This window comes from Myxine glutinosa, chromosome 11 (genome assembly GCF_964187855.1).
Source record: "Myxine glutinosa chromosome 11, kmMyxGlut1.1, whole genome shotgun sequence".
NCBI classification, from domain to species: domain Eukaryota; kingdom Metazoa; phylum Chordata; class Myxini; order Myxiniformes; family Myxinidae; genus Myxine; species Myxine glutinosa.
In genome coordinates, this window is record NC_136271.1 from 137,977,646 (window position 1) to 138,004,953 (window position 27,308).

General features: G+C 48.3%; 1 protein-coding gene across 1 annotated transcript in view; it reads left to right on the forward strand.

Annotated features, from left to right (window-relative positions):
- The first annotated feature begins 12,031 nt into the window (after positions 1 to 12,031).
- Positions 12,032 to 27,308, forward strand: part of LEMD3 (LEM domain containing 3) — a 58,094-nt gene continuing 42,817 nt past the window's right edge. The window contains exons 1-3 of the mRNA XM_068130929.2: positions 12,032 to 12,578; positions 22,014 to 22,048; positions 23,684 to 23,756. Coding sequence (XP_067987030.1) covers positions 12,059 to 12,578; positions 22,014 to 22,048; positions 23,684 to 23,756 — 628 coding nt within the window. The 5' untranslated portion in view covers positions 12,032 to 12,058. The remainder of the gene's footprint in view (positions 12,579 to 22,013; positions 22,049 to 23,683; positions 23,757 to 27,308) is intronic.

Genomic DNA, 27,308 nt, shown 5'->3' on the forward strand with positions numbered 1-27,308 from the left:
TATTACTAAGACTTATGAGAGCTATTGTTCTTCCTTACAGCAGTGGAAAATTATTGAAAAAAAAAAATTAGATCCAACATAATGAATCTATAAAAGATTGTGATAGGGATAATATCCTCAATTTGTACTAATTATTTGATTGTGGGTAAAGGAATTAATTTATCGTAGTGGATTGTTAACAGCAGCCTGAAAATGTCCTGAGAGTGTGCATCCATGTAATCAGAAATCCCAGATTTGTTTTTACAAACAACATTTTGGTAGAGGTCTTGTGTGGACGAGCACTTCCTTGGTAGATAAAAAACGGTACTGCATGCTGGCAGCCACTTTTGCCGCCAGTTAGGCCAAACAAATTGAGAGGAAATTGTAGTTAAATACGTAAGTTACACATGGGTATTTGTAAAAAAAAAAAAAAAAAAAGGAAATTTGTTGAGATGGGAAACATTTTTCGAAGGTTTATTAAAGTGTTATAATATGATATGTGGCAAGGCAAACTATTGGATGGGAAAATTAGATCTGGTTATAGAATAAATTTATTGACCCCTTGAAGTTAATTCCTCGAATCATTGTTTCACTGGCATTTTTTGTTCACATTGGAAATAGTTTGGTAGAGCTTTGGTTAAAACCTTTGGTTGCGGTATCTTGGAACGAATTGATAAACCATAGGAGATTGATAAGAATAGAAACGAATATGGACCCAAAATAGAAAGTTGGATTCATGCCTCTCATTGCAAGCAAGCACATGGGGCTAAGGTGGACGATCCCACAAAAAAAAAAAAAATGAGGCTGCACCTAGCAGCCCAGCAGAACATTCAGTGGTGGAAAAATGATAGTCGTGATATACATTCATTTGAATTACATTTTAACACCCCTTGCATTGATAAACATTACATTTTCAACATGTGATATTCCTACTTGGGATAGTGACATTTATTTGCCTACATGACATACCATTATCTACTGATATTAGCGCAACATGAGGGATAATGTATCACAACTACACTCATGATTAGGGGATTTAGTTCGACCCCGGGAGATAGGGGGACCAGGGTAAGACAAATAATCTGATTTATGTTACATATTAAGGGATTTTCTTTATTTACCTTTTAGGAAGCTTGTTAGTTTGGTATATAATGTTGAATGTCATCGACATATAATTATGTCATAGGTATGAATATATACAAGGAGTAGCAGACTTGTTTGTTGGTTTAGTAGTTATATTGGCAATTGTTTTAGTGGTGGCTTGCTTGAAAGCCTTAGTGACGGTGTGTTTGAATAAGGTAACCAACAACACGATGATAACGCATGAAGTGACAAATGAGGAAAGAAATGTGGAACCAGAAAAGGAAGACTTTTATGGCGACATAAATACTGAGATTAAAAGATTAAATCAAGTGATGTTGCAAATGAATACAGTAGAATTAAGATAATGGCATAACGACAATGTTATGAGTTGTGTCAATTACAATATCAGTGAACTCATATCACCACGAGTGACACAGTTAGAAAAAAAAAGGGGAAAAGAAAAAGTGGAGAGGAATTATGGTAATAATACATTATGCTTAATTTGTTGGTTTGGGAAAATTTTTGTTTGGAATTAGATATTCCTGTTTGTGATTGTAATCATATACAATTTATTTTCTTAGAGTAGTGCTAAAATACCTGCACAAGTTAATTTTTGAACTATATTAACCTAAAAGCAATTGTGGATGCTATTCTTAGTTTAGTAGTCAAATACATACCTGATTGAATATTATTTGTGTGACGCATATAAATGAATATAACTTTTTGAATGTTGTAAGGGAAAACAACAAATTGTTGAATGTGAAACTGTCGGAAGATATACATGATTATGCTGATTTCATGGTAAGATGTACCCTATCTGATTCAGTGTGTGTGTAAAGCAGATTCAGATGTGACTGAGCATAAGGATAAGACGAGATCACATTTTGAAGGGAGTGCTAACGGAATTGGGAAGAAGTTCGAGAAAGAAAATTTGTGGCTAAAAAATGAAGTTAATCGTGGCATACACCCTCTTTCTCAAAGAATGATTAAGACATTCTCCCGTGTAACTTGGAGATGAATGCTTACCTTCACCAAGGAAATTTATGTGACCATTTGCCTGGATCACACTGCAACATATGAAAGAAAGGCGATCACTTACTCTTGTTCGAAGGCTTCGAACATTCATCACATCAGAAGTTGCAGGACAACGACATTTTACCTGCAACCTCTGTGAAATGCGGGGACATATGTTATTACTTCACCAACGTCCGGGGAACCAGCATGGAGCTGCAAAAAACGGCTGTGCCCTTGTCACAACAGCTGTGCACGATTCTGCTGGTTGCTCCTGGTAAGGACCATGAATGACCTGAACACCATGGTCCCAACATCATTGTGGATGCATCCGGCATCCCTGTTCCACATCTTGCTGGCCAATCAACATTACACCAACACTTGCTGCCCACTCATAATGAGGGAGGAGGCAAGTCGACTACAACTGGGCGAAGGCCTTGTTCAAGGAATCATTATGGTTCACAGCAAGAGTGGCAAGAATGCTACATGGAGAGCAGGGTCAGTCTATGACTCCGCACCGTTACCACAACAGCGAAATCCTACACGAAGTAGTGCAGGTGTTCATAAAGACAGAAGAAAATGTTTCATACCTGAATTCAAACACAAGTGATCAGCCCTTCCTTTCAAACAAAGTCAACATTTGTGTGAAGGCAAACGTTTTTGCCAGATGGTGCAGATGCTTTACAAAACTTGAAAATGAAGTGAAATTGTTGTATCTTGGTGATGGTGAAGTGTTGTTTTGAAAAGATATTTGTGATGCAAATGCAATAGATTGAACAATATGGAAGGAGCCATGACCAACGAAATGTTTTGTGATTCTTGCAGGATGACGGTGTATGCCTAAGGGAATTTGATTACCAAAGTTATGATTATTTACTTATACTTGTAATGATGTTTACTTGCAGTGATTGATTATTTACTTATACTTGTATTGATGTTTACTTGTAGTGATTGATTGTTTACTTATATTGATGTTTAGATTAATGGTTAATATAAACAAAAACAAAAAAGATGAGGGAATTGTGGAAGTGTAACTCAGTGTAACTTATTGATTGGCACTGGTAACTCATTGAATAAGACTGGTAACGAAGCAGATAGACGATTTCGTAAATGAATGCCAAGAATGTGCACGAACATGGTAATCTCTTGTCCACCTGGTCACAGCCCCAGGCTGGAGCACCCCCCTATTGTTTGGTAAATGGAACTCGCAGCAGGAGGGGAGCGAGCTGGTGCCAGGACTCGGTGCATGCATGACCTCGGGGCATTAGCGGAGAAGGGATTAGCGCGACAAGGCCCATATAAACCAGAGCAAACTATGAGTCAGGAGACTTGTCACCAGAAGCTCTGACCTACGGAACGGAACGGAACCCTGTGAACAGCGCTGAGAGAGGACCGGCCGAAGAAGAAGAACCAACGACTTGAATTAACAATCCGTTTAGCTATTGTAGTCTTTATTGAATTGAAACAAGTGACTTAGTAATTATAATAAATCCTTACTTTATAAAGCTGTTTCGGTCATATTGGAGTCTCCTGAGTCTTAATACATTCTCCGACAGTGGGTTCGACGAATAAGCCCCGTGATTCCGTCTGAGGTAAGCACCCTAGTTTCCTTCGCCCGCACACGACGGACTGACCGGCAATTTTTGACTTATTTCTTTCAGAGTTAAAGCAAACTGTTCGGCTATCTGCCACCCGTGATCTTAATCACCGGCGGCACAACAATATTATTGGCACCTTTTCGAAGTTGTAAGAAATAATTAGATTTCAAGCAGGTGATTCTCCTTTTCTTTGGAATTGAACTCACCTGTGGTAAGTTGCAGGTGCCTGCAATATAAAAATCACTCATTCAACCAGTTTGAATGGAGAAAAGGATTCATTACACAGAGTCTGCATTCCACAGAAAAGGATTCATTCTGCTGTTTTGTGGCACTGTGTGTACCGCAATGAGCATGGAGAAAAGAAAGAAAACCAGAGAATTGTCTGAAGAGGTCAGACACACGATTGTAGCAAACCATGGACAATCTCAAGGCTACAAGTCCATCTCCAGAGACCTTGAAGTTCCTGTGTCCACCATACGCAATGTTATCATCAAGTTTAAGGCCCATGGCAATGTAGCGAACCTCCCTGGACGTGGCCGCAAGAGAAAACTTGATCGAAGATTGCAGCGAAGGATTGTTCAAATGGTGGAGAAAGCACCTCGATTAACTGCGAAACAGATTCAAGCTGACCTTCAGACACAAGGTACGACAGTTTCAACTCACACCATCCGTCGCCAACTCAATGAAAGGGAGTTCTAAGGTAGGAGACCCAGGAGGACACCACTGCTGTATAAGAAAGCCTTACTGTAGTTTTCCAAAACACACCTGAACAAGCCAAAATCTTTCTGAGCAAATGTCCTGTGGACAGATGACACCAAATTAGAGTTTTTTTGTAAAGCACATCATCTCTATGTTGACGGAAAACAAAATGAAGCCTTCAAAGAAAAGAACACCTTAGTCAGGTTCACTATGTTAACAAATATAATTTCATTCAAAATTTTGGTAGATTAGCAAAACGATGCATTTTTGGAATATTTAAAGCATGAGGAATCCAAAAATTAATGTTTACATTTGCGTAGACACCTTTGCGAAAATGACACTCAGGACAGTGATGAAGATAGTCAGGTTCACTATGTTAACAAATATAATTTCTTTCAAAATTTTGGGATCTTCAAAGCATGGAGAATCTGAAAATCAATGTTGGCATTTGCACAGACACCTGCATGGCCGCCATTTTGGATTTTGAAAATGGCCGCCATAAAATACATATTTTGCGCGATCTCGGCTTCTAGTCAACCTAGAGACGTAATTAAAGATGCTAATCCTATGTTTTCTGGGTCAAGGAATCCAATAAAGGCCTCAAAATAGTGCTCAGGATTATAGAAAAGCAACAAACAAAGGTAATTGAAAACCATTGTCTTTATATTTGTGATATAACTGTATTACATAATACATGATAGTGCAAGTCCTTTGAAGTTAAAGGTTGTTATAGGAAGTTATAGGGAGTATCAGATTGAACTATAAGTCCTATACACAGGATCTACGAGGTCTATACCGTTCAGGAATATGCTTTTACAGATCTTCATCACTGTCCTGAGTGTCATTTTCGTAAAGGTGTCTACGCAAATGTAAACATTAATTTTTGGATTCCTCATGCTCTGAATATTCCAAAAATGTATAGTTTTGCTAATCTACCAAAATTTTGAACGAAAAAACATAGTGAACCTGACTACCTTCCCTACAGTCAAACATGGAGGAGGTTCAGTGATGTTTTGGGGTTGCTGTGCTGCTTCTGGCACTGAGTGCCTTGAATGTGTGCATGGCATCATGAAATCAGGAGATTACCAAGGCATTTTGGAGCACAACAATGTTAAACCCAGTGTCAGAAAGCTGGGTCTCTGTCGAAGGTCATGGGTCTTGCAGCAGGACAATGACCCCAGACACACTTCAAAAAGCACCCAGGAATGGTTCCCAAAAAGCACCCAAGTTTGCACAAGAAGAGTGGGCCAAACTGCCGGTAAAGAGGTGTAGGAAGCTCATTCATGGCTATAGGAAGTGCTTGACCAGTTATTTTGTCCAAAGGCTGTGCTACCAAATAGTAAGTCTTGGGTGTCAATAATTTTGTCAATGCCATTTCTTTTTCTTTTCTGATTTAAAACGATATACGAGTATTAAGTTGCTAAACCTTACCTTATTCCACACAGAAATCCTAAAATGGCCGGGACAATATTGTTACGTTTGCAGGGGTTGGGATGAAATATCATAGAGGAGGTAGAACCGTGTAGATTAGCGCCCGTTCATATGAACTTTTCTAGAGCATTACTTGCTTCCTCCTAAGAACACAAGGGTAATCCAGCATGCACACAAATGTTTTTGAATGTCCCTTCTTTTCTATTGTTTGGCATTTTCTACAAGCTATGGAATGTTCCTTCTTTTCTACAGTTTGCCACATGAAACAAATAAAGGGGCCTTTTCTATGCCCCTGGCATTTTTTCCAAGAATATTAACATAGCGACAGTTTTCTGTCCGTCTGCTTCTGTTTTCCGCCCATTGGTTCGACAGCCATCCTGACTACACCCACAACGATGTCATTAGTATGAATGCTCATTTCACCCACCGGAATTCCAATCTGCTCGCTTGTCATATTCGTAATCGCCATGCTCTAACTTTACGTTGCTAAAACATAAATATCTGGGAGCATGCGAGGCAGCGCTCCGTGGTCTATACACCGCCCTAAATTGTCGGCGTTTTTCACATCGTAAAACCTGCTAGTACATAGTAAAACGGACGCTGAAAGAGATACGGTGTAGCGGTTACCGCTGGGTGTACACAATCGCCTTGCACCTACCAAGGACGCGGCCAGGGAGCAATCACCATGCCGGGCTCGTCCAGGCCGCCCGGACAGGCCCAGACGCGCCTTTCCCGGGCATGCCCGGACTCGCTGTTCCCGGGCTCGCCCGAGCCTCCCTGGCACGCCCGGTCTCGTCTTTCCCGGGCATGCCCAGACTCGTCTTTCCAGGGCTCGCCCAGGACACCCGGGCATGCCCGCTCTCGCCTTTCCAGGGCTCACCCAGGACGCCTGGGCATGCCCGCTCTCGCCTTTCCAGGGCTCGCCCAGGATGCCCGGGCAAGTCCAGACTCGCCTTTCCAGGACTCGCCCTTGACGCCCGGGCATGCCCGGTCTCACTTTTCCCGGGCAAACGCTCCGGCATAATGTGTATATATATTGCTGCCCGATAAACGGGCTTTTCAGAGTACCCGAGTTTGATACGTGCAATAAAGCAACTCGGACGAATTTCCGTCTTTGGTCACGTCAATCCTTCCGACTCGCATTGGAGCATAGCTCCCTCATTGGTGACCCCAAACATGGACACGGCAGTTGCCCTTAAACTGCCTACCTTCTGGGAGGCTCATGCGGCTGTTTGGTTCGCCCAGGCGGACTCCCAGTTCGCCCTGCGAGGCATCACCGCCGACGACACCCGCTTCCACCATGTGGTAGCAGCGCTCGGCTCCGCCACCGCGGCCCGCGCCCTGAGCCTCCTCGAGCGCCCGCCAGCCGCTGACAAGTATGGCGCAATCAAGACGCTCCTCCTTGACGCTTTCGCCCTCTCACCGGCGGAACGCGCACGACTCCTGCTCGACCTGCCCGAGCTCGGCGACACGCGCCCGTCCGAGCGAATGGACTACATGCTCTCGTTGCTCGGTGAGCACTCTCCGGATTTTCTGTTCCGAGAGCTGTTCCTCCGCCAGCTGCCTAACCAGGTACGCCTCGCCCTGGCAGGCACGTCGATCACGGATCCCCGCGCCCTCGCCAGGGAAGCCGACAAAATCTCCTCGGCAGGCCAGCACATCGGAGCGGCTACCTGGAGCCCGCCGCCGTCCGAGGCGACGCCCATGATGCCCGAGCGCCCTGCGCGGTTGGAAGCCGAACTGCCGGTGCAACTGGCGGCCGCCACGCCGCGCCGACCGCTTCCAACATGACGGCCGGGGCCTCCACCTGACCAGGCATGGTGTCATTACCACGCCAGGTTCGGACACAAGGCTCGGACATGCCGACCCCCGTGCACTTTCGGCAAGTCGGGAAACGGCCGGGCCGGCGTTCATTACCAGCCATGAGCGCCGGCCACTCGGGCAACTTGCTTTTTATTAAGGACAAAGCGTCCGGGCGGCGTTTCCTTTGTGACACCGGCACCCAACTGAGCGTCATACCCGCCTCCGAGCAGTACAGGTAGAACGCCGTTTGCGGCCCCTCCTTGGTCGCTGCTAAAGGATTGGCCATACGCACCTTCGGCCCACGCAACGTCACCCTCTGCATTGGCAGCCAGCGCTTTCAGTGGACCTTTGTGACCGCAAGCGTCCCCATGGCTTTGCTGGGCGCCGACTTCCTCTGCGCGCACGGGCTGCTGGTCGACGTCAAACGGCGTTGCCTTGTCAACGCCGAGACCTTCAGCTCCCTGGCATGTACGATGAGCAGCCCCGCGCCGACCGAACTGGCATGCGCCCTCCCGACGGTGAACGAGTTCGCTCGCCTGCTCGCGGAATTCCCGGCCCTCACGCGGCCGACGTTTTCGGCCATCGCAGTGCGACATGGGATCGAGCACCACATACCCACTACGGGCCCGCCGGTCTACGCCAGAGCCCGCCGCCTCGACCCGGCCAAGCTCGCTGTGGCCAAAGTCGAGTTTGACGCGTTGGAGCGCCTCGGCTTCGTGCGTTGCTCCGATAGCGCGTGGGCCTCACCACTGCACATCGTGCCAAAGCCGGGGGGCCTCACCACTGCACATCGTGCCAACGCCGCCTCAACGACGCTACCACCCCCGACAGGTATCCGATCCCGCACATCCAAGACTTTTCCGCCCGTTTGGCGGGACGGGTTATTTTTTCAAAAATTGACCTGATACGGGGATACCACCAGGTACCTGTCAGGCCGGCCGACATCCCAAAGACGGCCGTCACCACGCCGTTCGGCCTGTTCGAATTTTTGAGGATGCCGTTTGGCCTCAAGAACGCGGCCCAGGCGTTCCAACGCTTGATGGACAGCGTGCTGCGCGACCTGCCATTTCTTTTCGTCTATCTGGACGACATCCTCGTCGCCAGCACGTCCCGAGCCGAGCACCTCCTCCACCTCCGAACGTTGTTCGGACGCCTCAGCGAGCACGGCTTAATTGTCAACCCGGCCAAATGCCACTTCGGCACGACGACCGTTGACTTTTTGGGCCACCGCATCACCAAGACCGGGGCCGTGCCGCTGCCGACCAAGGTCGAGGCCATCACCAAGTTCCCGCGTCCCCGCTCCATCAAGGCCCTGCAAGAGTTCCTCGGCATGGTGAATTTTTATCACCGATTCGTGCCCCGCGCTGCTCAGCTCATGCGGCCCCTTTACGAAGCCCTCCGGGGCAAGCCGGCCAAGCATGACATCGTCTGGTCCGCGGCCATGGACGCGGCATTCACGAGCACGAAGCGGGCCCTCGCCGACGCAACGCTGCTGGCTCACCCGGTGCTCAACGCTCCCATCGCCCTCACTACGGACGCCTCCAACTACGCGGTGGGCGCCGTCCATGAACAATGGGTGAACGGGGTTTGGCAGCCACTCGCTTTTTTCAGCCGGCAACTCCGGCCGAACGAGTTAAAATACAGCACGTTTGACCGCGAGCTCCTCGGTCTATTCCTGGCCGTTCGCCATTTCCGCCACCTCCTGGAGGGCCGCCCGTTCACGGCTTTCGTCGACCACAAGCCATTGGTTTACGCAATGGCCAAAGTCACGGAGCCATGGTCGGCCCGCCAGCAGCGCCACCTCTCCGCCGTGTCGGAATTTACCACGGACATCCGGCATGTCGCCGGCAAAGACAACGCCGTGGCCGCCTGTCTTTCTCGGGCCAGCGCGAACGCGGTCCACCTCGGCGTGGACTTCGCGCTCATGGTGGCCGACCAAACCACCGACACCGCGGTGCGGTGCAGGCCCTCCGGGCGGCGGACACGGGCCTCCGCCTGGCCGACATCCCCTTTGCGGACACTGTCCTGCTCTGCGACGTCTCCCAAGGCCAGCCTCGCCCCATCGTGCCCGTTACCTGGCAGCGCCGCATCTTCGCCTCCATCCACGGCCTTTCTCACCCGGGCCGGAAAGCTTCTCAGAAGCTGGTGTCGGCGCGTTTCATCTGGCACGGCCTTCTACGGGACGTCCGCGACTGGGCCAACGCCTGCACGGCCTGCCGTTTCGACCACGTCAACATGGACCTGGTTGGCCCCCTTCCCCCTTTGCGGGGTTTCACACACCTGCTCACCATGGTGGACAGGACCACCAGGTGGCCGGAGGCCGTTCCCCTCATTTCCACCACCACCGCCGACGTGGCACAGGCTTTCATCGCCACCTGGGTCGCCCGTTTCGGTGCACCGGCAGACATCTCTTCGGACCGCGGTCCGCAGTTCACCTCCGAGCTGTGGGGCGCGGTCGCCCGCAACCTGGGAGTTCAGCTCCACCGTACCACGGCCTACCACCCCCAAGCCAATGGGTTGTGCGAGCGTTTTCACCGCTCCATGAAGGCCGTGCTCATGGCCGGCCTTCAGGACGACGGTGGCCGGCTGCCGTGGGTCCTTTTGGGCCTCCGCACGGCCCCCAAGAAGGACCTCCAGGCATCCACCGCCGAGCTCGTCTACGGCCAGGCACTCCGCGTCCCGGGCGAGTTCGTGCCCGACGCTACCAGTCCCTGGTCCGCAGCTCGCCAGCGCTCGGACCTCCAGGAGGCCGCCCGACGATTTGCCCCCGTGCCAACGTCCCGCCACGGTGGCCCCCAGTCCTACATCCCCCCAGCGCTTCGCACAGCGGAGTACGTCTTTGTGCGTCATGACGCACACCGGGGTCCACTCCGGCCGCCGTACGACGGGCTCTTCCGGGTCCTGCGACGGGACAACAAGTCATTCGTCATCGACTTCGGCGGCCGGTCGGACCGGATTTCAGTGGACCGCCTCAAGCCGGCACACGTGGACGTCGACCAACCACCACGGTTGGCCCTTCCTCCGCGGCGAGGCCACCCCCCGTCCACAGTTCCCCCCGCTCGACCACCCACCACCACATCGGACCCCCCCCCCCCACGACCCTCCAGGGGTCGCTTTCGGCCGGGTCATCAGGACCCCCCTTAAATTGACCCTGCCGGTGCAAGTCGATTCTGGAGGGGCGTGTGTAGCGGTTACCGCTGGGTGTACACAATCGCCTTGCACCTACCAAGGACGCGGCCAGGGAGCAATCACCATGCCGGGCTCGTCCAGGCCGCCCGGACAGGCCCAGACGCGCCTCTCCCGGGCATGCCCGGACTCGCTGTTCCCGGGCTCGCCCGAGCCTCCCGGGCACGCCCGGTCTCGTCTTTCCCAGGCATGCCCAGACTCGCCTTTCCAGGGCTCGCCCAGGACGCCCGGGCATGCCCGCTCTCGCCTTTCCAGGGCTCGCCCAGGACGCCGGGGCATGCCCGCTCTCGCCTTTCCAGGGCTCGCCCAGGATGCCCGGGCAGGTCCAGACTCGCCTTTCCAGGACTCGCCCTTGACGCCCGGGCATGCCCGGTCTCGCTTTTCCCGGGAAAACGCTCCGGCATAATGTGTATATATATTGCTGCCCGATAAACGGGCTTTTCAGAGTACCCGAGTTTGATACGTGCAATAAAGCAACTCGGACGAATTTCCGTCTTTGATCGCGTCAATCCTTCCGACTCGCGTTGGAGCACAGCTCCTTCAACGGAAGACTATTTTATCGATCATGCCTTTGCTGTAAGAGTGGGCCCAATTGACACTACGTTGTCACTACGTTGTACTAGTTACTCACGTCAACCTCAAATGGGAAAAGTGAGGAAAGGGTTTGCATTGACATAGCAATGCATTGACTGTACGAGTGAAGAAAGCCAGGTATGAAGGCGGCCTCGTATATGCTCCTGGTAGCGAGGTTGTTAAGAAGAAGATGTTATACTGTTCTGAATGCCCGAGTCCTGACCTTTTGGTGGGAGATAAACATATCCGTAACGGCATAAGACCACAAAGCACAACTGTCTCAACCACAGGATTCTGTGTATCAGGGACAAGGGTATGGATAGAATCAGCCCAGGCGGGATGGGTGTGGGATTAAGCGGTATATGAGGGAGGAAGGGCTGGAGATGAGGGAACTACAGTTTTCATGTCGGGTCGGGCATCGAGTGTTTCCATTAATATCACTATCAGGGGATTATTGTATCAGATTGTTCGCTCGATTGGTTCATTCTTCCGTCTCTGCCGAAACTTGGTGCTGAAGCTAATTTTAAGAATGAAGTCCAATTATCAGGATATAGAGTTATTATTACTCGCTAATTTTAAAACATTTCAAAACTGATTAAAATTAACACCACAATAAGGCGAGAAATGCGTGAATATAATGCGTCATCACGTCTTTTCATTTGAATCTTACGTCATTACGTGTCGAATGAAGCGACATGGCGGCGCCTGTGTTTCAGGGTGTCGTGCAATGCACAGCGGGCCTAGGGCACAGCAACAGAAATGGGCCGCATGCCTTGACAAAAGGCTTCCGGGAAGCACCAGACCATAGGACGGCGGCTCTCGAAAGAAGAAAGGCAGCGTGTGGCGCCCAAGGGGGTTGCTACTCTGAGGCCAGTTGCTTTCGTGCCATCAACGCCAACGGGGTGAGGAGGGTCTCAGGGTCGGAAAGGACCGAAGTCTCTGCCAATGGAGCCGACCGAATCGACGCCGAATTGGAGTACTCGGACTCAGACGGGGAAGCAGACGGGCTGGCATTGAGGCCTAGACGGCGCCGTGGTTCGGATGGCGAGGGAGAGCTATTGCGGCAGTTTGCAACGGCCGGACAAGCGAGGGCACCGAGTTCCTTCTGGGCACAGCAGCTGTCTATGTTGCTTCTGATAGGCACAGCTTTGTTCTTCCTGGGTCTCGCCTGTGCCTACCTGAACGTCCGTAATAATGGAGAGACTACTAATAACAGTGGGTGTCAACGTCTGCCTTGTCTGTCAGTGTCGGTCTGCCCGCCTGTCTGTGTGTCTGCCTGCTAGTTTGTGTGTCTGCCTGCTAGTCTATGTGTCTGCCTGCTAGTCTATGTGTCTGCCTGCTAGTCTATGTGTCTGCCTGCTAGTCTATGTGTCTGCCTGCTGGTCTGTGTCTGCCTGCTGGTCTGTGTCTGCCTGCTGGTCTGTGTCTGCCTGCTGGTCTGTGTCTGCCTGCTAGTCTGTGTCTGCCTGCTAGTCTGTGTCTGCCTGCTAGTCTGTGTGTCTGCCTGCTAGTCTGTGTGTCTGCCTGCTAGTCTGTGTGTCTGCCTGCTAGTCTGTGTGTCTGCCTGCTAGTCTGTGTGTCTGCCTGCTAGTCTGTGTGTCTGCCTGCTAGTCTGTGTGTCTGCCTGCTAGTCTGTGTGTCTGCCTGCTAGTCTGTGTGTCTGCCTGCTAGTCTGTGTGTCTGCCTGCTAGTCTGTGTGTCTGCCTGCTAGTCTGTGTGTCTGCCTGCTAGTCTGTGTGTCTGCCTGCTAGTCTGTGTGTCTGCCTGCTAGTCTGTGTGTCTGCCTGCTAGTCTGTGTGTCTGCCTGCTAGTCTGTGTGTCTGCCTGCTAGTCTGTGTGTCTGCCTGCTAGTCTGTGTGTCTGCCTGCTAGTCTGTGTGTCTGCCTGCTAGTCTGTGTGTCTGCCTGCTAGTCTGTGTGTCTGCCTGCTAGTCTGTGTGTCTGCCTGCTAGTCTGTGTGTCTGCCTGCTAGTCTGTGTGTCTGCCTGCTAGTCCGTGTGTCTGCCTGCTAGTCCGTGTGTCTGCCTGCTAGTCCGTGTGTCTGCCTGCTAGTCCGTGTGTCTGCCTGCTAGTCCGTGTGTCTGCCTGCTAGTCCGTGTGTCTGCCTGCTAGTCCGTGTGTCTGCCTGCTAGTCCGTGTGTCTGCCTGCTAGTCCGTGTGTCTGCTTGCTAGTCCGTGTGTCTGCCTGCTAGTCCGTGTGTCTGCCTGCTAGTCCGTGTGTCTGCCTGCTAGTCCGTGTGTCTGCCTGCTAGTCCGTGTGTCTGCCTGCTAGTCCGTGTGTCTGCCTGCTAGTCCGTGTGTCTGCCTGCTAGTCCGTGTGTCTGCCTGCTAGTCCGTGTGTCTGCCTGCTAGTCCGTGTGTCTGCCTGCTAGTCCGTGTGTCTGCCTGCTAGTCCGTGTGTCTGCCTGCTAGTCCGTGTGTCTGCCTGCTAGTCCGTGTGTCTGCCTGCTAGTCCGTGTGTCTGCCTGCTAGTCCGTGTGTCTGCCTGCTAGTCCGTGTGTCTGCCTGCTAGTCCGTGTGTCTGCCTGCTAGTCTGTGTGTCTGCCCGCGAGTCTGTGTGTCTGCCCGCGAGTCTGTCTGTCTGCCCGCGAGTCTGTCTGCCCGCTAGTCTGTCTGTCTGCCCGCGAGTCTGTCTGTCTGCCCGCGAGTCTGTCTGTCTGCCCGCGAGTCTGTCTGTCTGCCCGCGAGTCTGTCTGCCTGCCCGCTAGTCTGTCTGCCTGCCCACTAGTCTGTCTGTCTGTCTGCCCGCCCGCTCTTCTGTCTGCCTGCCTGCCCGCCCGTGCCCGCTCTTCTGTCTGCTCTTCCTTCAGTCTGGCCGCTTGGCTGTCTTTCACTGTCTGCCTGCTTGGCTGTCACTGCCTGCCCACTTGGCTGTCACTGCCTGCCCGCTTGGCTGTCACCGTCTGCCCGCTTGGCTGTCACCGTCTGCCCGCTTGGCTGTCACCGTCTGCCCGCTTGGCTGTCACCGTCTGCCCGCTTGGCTGTTTATCTGTGTGCCCGCTTGGCTGTCTATCTGTGTGCCCGCTTGGCTGTCTATCTGTGTGCCCGCTTGGCTGTCTATCTGTGTGCCCGCTTGGCTGTCACTGTCTGCGTGCCCACTTGGCTGTCTATCTGTGTGCCTGCTTGGCTGTCTCTGTCTGGCCGTCTTTCGACGATGCCTAAAATAAACGATGTAGAAATCTAGCAAGACCAATAAAACGTCATCATTCACCTAACTTCACTATTTGATCCAAACTTGAATGTAAAACTTAGTTATTGTTTTGAAATATATGTTAATTTGTTTACGTCATGCATTTTAAAAAAACCTCACAACTTGATCTTTTCACTATTTTTTATTTATTTTGCATCATTGATTTTGGTTTTTATATGACCATCTTAATGTGTTCGTGTGTGTTTATTGTGGGCCGGAGATACTAATGGTATGGCTCCATGGACAGGTTGGCGCCGTTCGTACATCGTGTTCGCACAGCTTCCACTTCCCAATACATACCATGATACATTGGCATGGCATTGCACGTGTGTTCAACTCACTCTAAACTGAGCTTGGATGACATCAATCTTGACTTGACTTGATGCATTGCATGTACGTCTGTGCAAGAGATCATCTGTTAATTATATTACTACACGCCACAATGAAGTGTGCTTCAGGGTTATTACCTCACACATGCTGAGCGAAAAGCGTTGTGAAGCAATTTGTTCACTTTATCTGTCTGTGTCTACAAATGTCAGTATATGATCCAGGCACTACTTAACTTTTAGTTCCTGGATCATCAACTACTTAACCCACTCATTTGTTCCTCTTTTTTTCTTTTTTTCCCACCTGTGGAATGAACTTCCACATCCTCTTCAATTTCATTCTTCCCTCCAGGTCTTCAAGACGACTGTTCACCACCATCTCAGTTTGTCCCCAATCCAAAACCATGATCTTTTCTACCCTCGTTAATCCCCCCACAGAAACCCCACCCCAATCCCGTCTCTTTCAAAACTTCCAGCTTTCCTTCCTGAGAGTTTCTTTCTCTGTCCATCTTGTCCACCCCATGCATCTATCTGCTCTTCCCACCCCCCCCCCCCATTCCTTCCCCATCTCTTGCCCCTTGGTGTTTCCCGCCTCCCTCGCCTTCTGCCCTGCCGTTGCTGCTCCTCCCTCTGTACTATTCATTTAGTCCTGTTGCGTCCTGATCCGTTCAGTGTACTCATATTACCTCTTCCACGAGCCTCGACTACCTATACAAAAAAACCTTCTGTTGAATGTTATATTTTGAACATTAATCAGAACATGACACAGCAGTTTAGCAGGACTTTGGCTCTGAATTTGGCAAATTATACGTAATGTCTGGTTGTGCGGCATTGGTGTGTTGGTGTTGGTGTTGGCTTAGCGGTTAGGGTGCTGGCTTGGGATCCTAGCATCCTGAGTTCGAATCCCGGTCAATCGCTGAATTAACACCAGGGGGGTTGACTCAGCCGGTCATCCTTCCGAGGTCGGCAAATTGAGTACCAGCTTGCTGGGATGAATGATCCCAGTGTGTACCCCAGCTTAGAATAGGTACACCGTATCCCTGCTCATCGTAAGAGGTGACTAAGGGTTGGCGTCAGGAAGGGCATCCGGCCATAAAAACATTGCCTCAAAAAGGGAACCATGAGGTCATGGGGCCCGCAAGGCTAACCCCCGCTTTAGCGGGGAAAAATGGCCTCAAAACGATCATTCATTCATTCATTCCTTCTGGTTGTGCGGCGATTTGGAGTAAGGTAATTATTTTACTGTGTCTGCCTGTCTGGCAATCAAACAAAATTGAAAATCATTCCAAACAGGGAACGTACTGTTTTAAGAACATCAATAAGCACCCCAGTGTGTACCCCGGTTTAGAATAGGAATAGGTTTAGAATAGGTATCCCTCCCTGCGTGTCGTAAGAGGCGATTAAAAGGGTTGGCGTCAGTAAGGGGATCCGGCCATAAAACATTGCCTCAAAAAGGGAACCATGACAATTACAATTACATATGGGCACGGTACAGCCCAAAGTACCCCGTGGAGGACCTCACTCCCTCTCGTCAAAAATCAAGGTGGGGAACCCGATCGAAGCAAGGGTAGAACTCACTCCATTTATGACGACGAAACGTCTGATGCCCGACGTGGAGATCGGTTTCTGAGGTTTGGGACATGGAATGTCGGGACAATGACAGGGAGATCAGGAGAAGTGGTGGAAGTATTGGTCAGAAGAAGAGTGGACATATGTTGTGTGCAGGAGACGAGATGGAAGGGAAGTGGTGTGAGAATGGTGAAGGGTAGGCAGGGACAGAAATACAAGTTTGTGTGGCAAGGGTGCCCGGAAGGCGTGCATGGTGATGGTGTCCTGTTTTCTGAGGAGAGTGTGACTAGAGTGAGTGAAAGGTTGATGATGGTGAAAATGATGATTGGAAAGCTCTTGGTGAAGGTCATCTCGAGATATGCTCCGCAGGTCGGTCGGAGCGATGAAGAGAGGGACAAGTTCTGGTGTGCGATACAGAAGCTGATGGAAAACGTGAAAGATGAGGAAGTTGTTGTGGTAGGAGGAGACCTAAATGGACATGTGGGAAGGAGTATGGACCGTTTTGAGGGAGTTCATGGGGGTTATGGATATGGTGTGAGAAATGGAGAAGGTGAAAGGATTTTGGAGTTTGCTGATGGAGCTGGTTTGTTTATTTGTAATACTCAGTTCCAGAAAGAGGATAATAAGCTTGTTACATACGCGTCAGGTGGGTCGACGACAACCGTTGACTACCTGCTGGTGCGTAGGCGAGATAGGGGGCACCTCCGGGACACAAAGGTGATCCCGGGGGAGGAGGCTGTTTCACAGCACCACTTGGTTGTCTGCGACATAAGGGTGAAAGGTGCGAGGAGAGCTCGGCGGGTGAAGTACCAACCGAGAATGAAGGTGTGGAGGTTGAAAGAGGTGACGGTGAGGGAGGCATTAAAAGAGAGGCTGAGTAATGCAGAGGATGATGTGGTTGAGCTTGAAAGTGGTTGGATGTCACTGAAAGATGGTCTGTTGGTAGCCGTTGGTAGCCGTTGGTGAGGTATGTGGATGGACGAAAGAACCACCGAGGCACTCGGAAACATGGTGGTGGGATGATGAAGTTGGAAAGAGGATTGACGAGAAGAGGAAGAAGTTCAAGGAGTGGCAGAAGGCGAAGGGTACGGGAGAAGAAAAGGCAGAACATGAAAGTTATAAGGCAGCAAGAAGGCTGCAAAGAAAGAGGTAGCAAAGGCGCAGGAGGCATGTAGGAAAATGTTCGGAGAATGCTTGGATTCAGAAGAGGGGCAGAGAGCGGTATTCAGGATTGCAAAGCAGATAGCGAAAGAGAGGTGCGATGTGATGGGGGTGAGTTGCTTGAAGGATGAAGTGGGACAAATCGTTGTGGACCCAGATGGAATTAAAGGAAGATGGAAGAGATATATGGAAATACTGTTGAATGCAGAGAATGAATGGGACGGCAACATCGAGAGTAACCCAGTTTTAGGCCCGGCAGAGAAGATAACTGAGAAGGAAGTTGAGAAGCGATAAAAGCAATGAAGAGTAGAAAAGCGGGAGGGCCGAAGGGCATTGTGGGAGATATGTTGAAGGCAGCAGGAAGTTGGGGTGTGAAGAGAATGATAGAGATCTGTAATCTGGTGGTTAAAGAAGGCCGCATTCCAGTGGATTGGGAACTGAGTACCCTCGTCCCTCTATACAAGCGGAAAGGTGACCCTCTGGACTGTGGCCCGTATCGAGCGATAAAGTTATTAGAGCATGCAATGAAGGTATTGGAAAGGGTGTTGGAGAGGAGGATAAGGAAGAAAGTGAAGATCGACGAAATGCATTTTGGATTTATGCCAGGAAGAGGAACGACAGACACACTTTTTATTGTAAGGCAGTTGCAGGAGAAGTACATGGAAAAGAGGAAGAAGTTGTTTCTTGGGTTTGTTGATCTGGAGGAAACATTCGATAGGCTTCCACGCTAAGTAGTGACATGGGCATTGAGGAAGTTAGGAGTGGAGGAATGGTTGAACAGAGTAGTGATGGCAATGTACGAGAGAGTGTGCATAGCTGTAAGGACGAAGGATGGGAACAGTGGTGAGTTTGAGGTGAAGGTGGGAGTGCATCCGGGGTCGGTACCAAGTCCACTACTATTTGTAGCTGTGATGGAGGTGCTGGCTCGGAATGTAAAGGAGGGTTTACCGTGGGAGTTGTTGTATGCAGATGATCTGGTGTTGATTGCGGAAAGTATGGTTGGACTGAAGGAGAAGATGAACAAGTGGAAGGAATGTATGGAAACAAAAGGTCTGAAGGTGAATATCGGAAAAACGAAGGTGATGGTAAGTGGTAAAGCATGTGGTGAGGTGGAAAGAACTGGGAAGTGGCCGTGTGCTGCGTGCAGGAAGGGTGTCGGAGTGAACTCCATTCAATGTACAATGTGCGCTGAATGGGTTCATCAAAAATGTAGTGGTCTGAGAGGGTCATTTACCAGTGTGGCAGCTACATTCAAGTGTAAGGTGTGCACAGAGTGAGCTTCAGATGGAAGGAAGAAATGTTGAGCTGGATCTTGGAGACGGTGTGAAGCTGGAAGGTGTGAAAACATTTTGCTACCAAGGAGACGTGCTGAATGGAGAAGGTGGTTCAGACTCGGCAACGGTTGCTCGAGTGAGATGTGCACGAGTGAGAGCGTGTTTCGGGAACTGAGTGGCATGCTGACGAGGAGGGGAGTGTCGTTGAAGCTGAAGGGGAAGGTGTATGCTGCATGTGTGAGAAGTGTTATGATTTATGGGAGCGAGACATGGTTAATGAATGTAGAGCACCAACGAAGGCTGGAAAGGGTGGTAATGCGAATGGTTCGGTGGATGTGTGGAGTATCGTTGAGAGAGAGGAAGACAAATTATGAATTGCGAAAGATAAGGGGAATAGAGCCTGTGATGGATGCTGTGAAGAGAAACAGGTTGAGATGGTTTGGTCATGTGTTGAGGAAGGATGAAAGTGACTGGTTGAGAAGTGATGTGAATGAATGTAGAAGGAAGTAGAGGACGGGGAAGACCGAGAAAGACTTGGCTGAAGGTGGTGGAAGAAGAAATGCGGGCAAGAGGGTTAACAAGGGGAGATGCAGAAAATATGGCAAAATGGAGAAGATTGTCATGGGGCCCGCAAGGCTAACCCCCGCTCTCGCAGGGAAATTGGCCTTAAAATGCCTGTTGTTGTATAAAGCACACAAACACCAGGCATCAATAACTAATGTAACATGTGAAATAATGTGGTGTAAATGACTGTGCATCAATGGAGGTAAACTTCCAAAGTTTTTTTTATGACCTTTAAAATCTTTATTTAATGTTAATTCAGTTTTATACTTAAACACTGTGGAATAGAAATTCTTAACCGCTGGTCCCCGGACCACTACTGATTCGTGGAGTAATGCCAAAAAAAAGAATTTTGTTTGTATATATATATTTATATATTATATATTATATATTATATATTTGCTGTGACTCACACGCCAGCGATGCCCGACGAATCCATATATAATGGAGCAAGTGTATATATGTGGCATCTTCTCCAGGGAGGGATCCAGGATTTTTTTGAAAAGGGGTTGGGGGAGGTCCAGAAAATTTTGAAAAGGTAAAAGGTTGCATACTGTTACGGATTCGTCACCTCCGTTGTTGTGGTTTTCATCCACTGTAAACATTTTTGATTCCATGTATTATTATTATTGTTGTTTGAGGGAAATAGCAATTATTATTGTCAAAAGGTAAAAAGGTTAATGTTTTAAATGAAAACAGGAACCGGACGGCGACGAAGAGGAAGAGGAGAAAAAGAAGGCGGAGCGAGTGGAGTCAGACAAGAAGCATAGTTGCTTTGCGGTCTGGAGCGAACATTGGCGAGCAAGAGTCACGAGTGAACTTTGGGTTTCCCAGTAAAGGGATTCCTGCGACAGAGTTGTTATCGCTGTGACAGATTAACCTGTGTGTCAGGTTTTGCGATTGATTCCGAAGAGAATCATCGAAGGGCCGTTACGTCTCGAGAATGGGCCGTCGGCCATTTTGACTCATGCGCTTTGCACGTCGAGCAAGGTTTCTTTGTTTCGTCAGCCGTTTTCACTGCTTTCAGACGTATCTGGTGTGTGTGTGTGTGTGTGTGTGTGTGTGTGTGTGTGTGTGTGTGTGTGTGTGTGTGTGTGTGTGTGTGTGTGTGTGTGTGTGTGTGTGTGTGTGTGTGTGTGTGTGTGTGTGTGTGTGTGTGTGTGTGTGTGTGTGTGTGTGTGTGTGTGTGTGTGTGTGTGTGTGTGTGTGTGTGTGTGTGTGTGTGTGTGTGTGTGTGTGTGTGTGTGTGTGTGTGTGTGTGTGTGTGTGTGTGTGTGTGTGTGTGTGTGTGTGTGTGTGTGTGTGTGTGTGTGTGTGTGTGTGTGTGTGTGTGTGTGTGTGTGTGCAATGTGGCTTTTGAAGATTAATTTGCGGTTCGCCGACTGTGAGCCGTGGAACGTCCATACCCGAGGGTGTGATTTTCCCGTCGCCTGGAGGGCGCCTTTGGATTTCCCAGTCGCCTTGAGGGTGCCTTTGCACTGATTTGGCAGCAGGACTGTAACTGCCAACCCAACTGGATTCTGGTCTCGATTGGACATCGTTCTGACGATCCTGGGAGCAGATCGACTTTCTGGCTTGAAGCCGGAATCAACTTTGGGTTGAAGCCGGGAATTAGAGACATTGGGAATCTTCTTCTTTTCGCTCACTTGGAGCACAGTGAGTAATATTGTACGAACCTGATGGTACCATCATAGGAAATATATATTGGTTGTACAATTGATTACTATTGTTGTTGTACTGTTATTCTTGTGTGATCTTAATACAATACTGGTTTGTTTGTAACAATTGGTGTGGCTTCACCATTGATCTTTGACATACAGAATAACACATTTTTTCTGCCGTGACTCCTCTCGGGGCTTGGAGGTACACCGTGACCAGGGGGTTGGGGAGGAGCACGTAACAATACTCACCACCATGCTGTGAGCACGAAGCCATCAAGACGTCGGGTCTGGTTGACACCACTTTTGATTAAAGAGACAACTTCTCCAATCAATTCTCACAATCCTCTCCAATACGTTCTGTCACTCAAGATTTTGGGTCTCACTATCTGCCATGATCTTTCCTTGGAAAACCACATTCTACCTGTTGCACTGTCTCCTAGCAACCATTGTAAATGGTATAAAATACCAATGGGTATTATTTAGTTTGTTGCCCTCGCAGCGATGCATTCATTGACTTATGTGTCTTTTGCACACCAATGCAACTTGTGTCCCAGCGCATGACAATTTGTGCTTGGTTTAAAAAGTCACATTGTTTATTTATTTATTTTTACCACCTTATTGCAATCTTTCATCTTACCCTTTCACAAGTGTTTAATCCATTCATGGTGCTGAAGATATACAAAGAATATGAAATGCATTGATATTTGGGTTTTATTTTATTTAAGTTGCTATTTCTTCATCGGTGTTTCCTGTTTTAGATCTCCCTCTTCTTGTTCTAACTCTAAATTATTTCGGTAGTGTTGTTGGAGAAATTTTAAATATCTGTGCGAACGTTGTTTTCTGCCCCATTTCTGTACTGCGCTGTCGAGATCTCTCCCTCACCAGATGGATGTCTGCTTTGTTTTGCAGTTAAACATTTGTTCTCCTCCAACAGTTCAAAGCCGGTAAGCTCCAGTTTTAAACAAGTACATCTAACATGGAGATTGTATCTAGATTGTATCCCATTTCCTGGAAGAGATGTTGTATCCAATTGTTATGAAAAGTCCGAAGAGCTTTTCAATATGATTCCAAATTATCGCCATATGGATGGATGCATAAATTGCGTACGATGGTGGTTCAAATTTGACATGAATTTGTTTATTAATTGTGAGCAATATTTGTGAATTGATTTTTAGGTTATCTCATCTCGATTCTCGAAGAGATGACTTGAAATGGGTCATGATGTCTGGATGTTTGTCCATCTGTCCTTTAACTTTTTGCTAATTTTGCTACTCCTGCCTTATCACCTGGCTGATTCTTCTGAAGCTTGACACATTAATAAAAGACAGTAGTCCGCACAATTGCTCGGCCTTCGATTTTTCGACTTTGGCTCATGGGGGCTTCCCGGTTGGGGGGGGGGGGGGGAGAGGTAGAGGTAGAGGGAGGGGGTGGCGTGGTGGTGGTGGGGGGGGGGGGAGAGGAGTTACCCCTTGAAACTTCGGAAACTACTCTTCCCTTATTTACCAACTGATTGCTCTGAAACGCGATACAGCCCTTCTACTCAATGGTTCAATGGTACACAGGATTGCTTGATCTTACATTTTCTCGATTTAGTATCGGGGGCCTCCCTTGGGATCAGGGGAGCTTCCAGGGGGGTCCCCCAATGTCAACAAAGGTCTGAACTACAATTTCAAGAGATAACTATCAGCCCACTCGGGGCTATTTTTTTAGGGCATAGTATTAGTAACGAATACCTATGACCAGACTCATTGGCGTAATGGTTAGAGAGAGCATCCTCTCTGAGTATAGGTGGTCGATAGTTGAAACCCCCATCCGAGTCGTCAAAACTACTTATTTTTTTTTTTCCATTTTTAAAATGGTACTTGCTGCTTCCTTGCTTGATGCTCAGCATTTTAAATGCTGGGAAGGCATTGGCAAACCTGCCAGTATAACCCTTGCCGAGAAACTGCTTAGAATCACCATTGCTCTGTAAAGACTATGGTACATCAAAAAAGACAAATAAAACCTATAATTGTGCGTTTTTGGTTTTGATGCATGTTCCAAAAATCAGGAAGTGTGCAGAGTAGTGAATAATTATGAAGTTTCTGATCCATGAAAGCATCATGCCTGCTAACTTACACCTGATTGGATGCAAAGTACAGTGATGACTGCATGTCAAGAACATATGTATTAAAGACCACCTTGAGGGGGGAAAGAAGGGGTTTTGACGAACGAGCCAATCAGAATGATGTCTTACACTGGTTACCTATTGTGCCAAATAAATATATACTGTAGGCAATACATAGGTAAACTTCCGCTCTGATGGGACAAGTGTATGTAAATCAGGAAAGTGGTTTTGTAGACAAGTGTATGGAAAGGCACAAGTGTATGTAAATGAGAAAGTAGCCTCAGTTTCTTTGGTCAAATAGTATATTTGGCATCTTGATTGGTGAATGTCTTATTGTGTTTGCAAAAGTCCATCAATTGTAATAGTTTGGTGCACCATTGAGTTTTTATTAACCTTCCTCTTGATAGAAGTTATTTTACATTACAATTCATTCCTTCCCTGCCTCCCTCTCCTTCCCCGTGTGTGCCTGAAGGGCTGTGGTGCTGAGCAATTTGCCGTGCTGCAGGTACTTGGCAGTTTGTATAACCACCTGGGAGTCATTGCAGGTAAGGCTCATTGACTGTCGTTGCACCATTGCTGAGCTGTCTGCAATCTCAGCTGGGAAGAGTTCAATAATAAACTCGGACTTGCTTTCACAAATCATCATATATCTAGCAGTTCTGTATCTTGAACAGTAATACATTAGAAACTAGAAAGAGCAATCAGAGATTGCAAACCCTCACCAGGATGTGTTTTCAGTGGTTTTTAAGACTTTTGTGTTAAAACAAATATGGCGGCTGAACCACGTGACTGATGACGTCATCATTACGACCGATGACGTCAGCTCAAATTTCATCTTAATCGGATGAAGTTTTGTACTTGTCGAATTATGTCCTCATAATGGAGGCACCAATGACTTCATCATTAACGGATGTTATTCCACATGGAGAGTTCTTTACAATGAGCCATGTCTCAATTTTTTCTATGCAGCGCTTTCGGAGATATAGAGGTGCAAATTTATTCGGTTTTTCCAAGATGGCGGCTGAACCACGTGCCCTATGACGTCATAATAATCATTAAAAAATTATACAGGTGGAGTTGCACCCATGGTGAAAATTTCCTGTCAATCGGACCAACAGTTGCAGAGAAAATCATATTTATTCTGTGCGGACAAACAGACAAACAGACAGACAAACAAACGGACTCAAATGCAATACCCTCTTCTCTGGCGAGGGTAACTAGAACGGCACTCAGTAGAGAGCATACCTCCGCCAGGTGAACAGTTTACGTTTTGTATCCTAGAATAGACCAGAAAATCACTACAGAATCGCATTTCATCAAAATCATCCGTCCACAACTTTTTGAGATATCCTGCTATATATATTGTTTTTGGCCATATCTCCCAATGATGAAGAATCATTGAAAAAATTCTACGAGCCGGATCCGGATCTGGATCTTCACCAAAATTGATTCGATTCTTCTTTGTCACAAACACATCCTCTCCACCAAGTTTCGTCCAAATCCATCCATACATTTTTGAGATATCCTGCTATATATTGGTTTTAGCCCTATCTCTCAATGGTGAAGGATCACTTAAATAAATTAAATAACTCTAATATCCGAATCCATAGTCAGATCTTCACCAAAATCGAATCGATTAGTCCTAGTCACACACGCAACCTCTCCACCAAGTTTCATCCAAATCTGTCCACAACCTTTTGAGATATCCTGCTATGTATCATATTTGGCCCTATCTCCCAATGGTGAAGAATCACTTATAAAATTCTACGAGCTGGATCCGAATCCAGATCTTCACCAAAATCTAATATTTCGTCCTTGTCACATACGCTACCTCTCTGTCAAATTTCGTCCGAATCCGTTCACAACTTTTTGAGATATCTTGTTCACAAACAGACTGACAGACAGGGGTGAAAACATAACCTCCATCCACCTTTGGTGACAGAGGTAATAATTTTCCAGCATTTTAAAGCCTAAGCAAAAGTCACTTATGAAGATCCACAAGTGAAACAAAATTTTGATAATCTGCATTTATTTTATGTTGAGATCATGTTTGAACATCAAGACGCGAAAGGAAATGAAGTTGTAAGTTATTTTATAACTACCTCTACTCGTAAGGAAGGCCAGGGAAATATTTTGAGCTGGAAGTCTATAAAGTTTGAATTTTTCATATTGAACTTTGGTAAACAAACCAAGCTCAAAGACACATGCAAGCCCACTTGGAGTTTGCAAAAAAGCACCTAAAGGACTCTCAGACTGTGAGAAACAAGATTCTGTGGGCTTTCATGTGTCTTTCACTGAGGAGAGGCTTCCATCTAGCCACTCTGCTATAAAGCCCAGATCGGTGGAGTGTTGCAGTGATGGTTGTCCTTCTGGAAGTTTCTCCCATGTCCACACAGGATCTCTGGGGCTCAGCCAGAGTGACCATCGGGTTCTTGGTCACCTCTCTTACCAAGGCCCTTCTCCCCCGATTGCTCAGTTTGGCCGGGCGGCCAGCTCTAGGAAGAGTCCTGGTTGTTCCAAACTTCTTCCATATAAGAACTGTGGAGGCCACTGTGCTCTTGGGAACTTTCAATGCAGCAAAAATGTTTTTGTAGGCTTCCCCAATTCTGTGCCTCGACACAATCCTGTCTCTGAGCTCTGTAGGCAGTTCCTTCGACCTCATGGCTTGGTTTTTGCTCTGATATGCGTTGTCAGCTGTGAGACCTTATATAGACAGGTGTGTGCCTTTCCAAATCATGTCTAATCAATTGAATTTACCACAGGTGGACACCAATCAAGGTGTAGGAACATCTCAAAGATGATCAAGAGAAATGAGAGGCACCTGAGCTAAATTTCAAGTGTCATAGCAAAGGGTCTGAATACTTTTGTAAATGTGATATTTCAGTTTTTTATTTTTAATAAATTTGCAAAACTTTCTAAAATCCTGTTTTCTCTTTGTCATTATGGGGTATTGAGTGCAGATTGATGAGGGAAAAAATGAATTTAAACGATTTCAGCATAAGGCTGCAACATAACAATGAGAAAAAAGTGAAGGGGTCTGAATACTTTCTGAATGCACTGTATGTGTGCGTGCACATCCCCATCCGAATCTATATATTTTTCTTTAAGAATGGTTTGCTCTGTAACACACCCTTGGTGTGTGTCTGTGTGTCACTTCCCCCCACCCCTTCTGTGTGTGTCTGTGTGTCACTTCCCCCCCCCCCCCCCCGTGTGTCTGTGTGTGACCCATTCCCCCCCTGTGTGTGTGTTTCTGTGTATGACCCATTCCCCCCCTCCCCCCCCCCCCCCATATGTGTGTCTGTGTGTGACCCACTCCACCGTGTGTGTGTGTGTGTGTGTGTGTGTGTGTGTCCCACTCCACCGTGTGTGTGTGTGTCCCACTCCACCGTGTGTGTGTGTGTCCCACTCCACCGTGTGTGTGTGTCCCACTCCACCGTGTGTGTGTGTGTGTCCCACTCCACCGTGTGTGTGTGTCCCACTCCACCGTGTGTGTGTGTGTCCCACTCCACCGTGTGTGTGTGTGTCCCACTCCACCGTGTGTGTGTGTGTCCCACTCCACCGTGTGTGTGTGTGTCCCACTCCACCGTGTGTGTGTGTGTCCCACTCCACCGTGTGTGTGTGTGTGTCCCACTCCACCGTGTGTGTGTGTGTGTGTCCCACTCCACCGTGTGTGTGTGTCCCACTCCACCGTGTGTGTGTGTCCCACTCCACCGTGTGTGTGTGTCCCACTCCACCGTGTGTGTGTGTCCCACTCCACCGTGTGTGTGTGTCCCACTCCACCGTGTGTGTGTGTGTCCCACTCCACCGTGTGTGTGTGTGTGTCCCACTCCACCGTGTGTGTGTGTGTGTCCCACTCCACCGTGTGTGTGTGTGTGTGTGTCCCACTCCACCGTGTGTGTGTGTGTGTGTGTGTGTCCCACTCACGTGTGTGTGTGTGTGTGTGTGTGTGTGTGTGTGTGTGTGTGTGTGTGTCCCACTCACGTGTGTGTGTGTGTGACTAAGAGAGACACAGAATTGTGAGGAACAGAAATAAAAAAACGAGGTGTGTGTGTGTGTGTGTGTGTGTGTGTGTGTGTGTGTGTGTGTGTGTGTGTGTG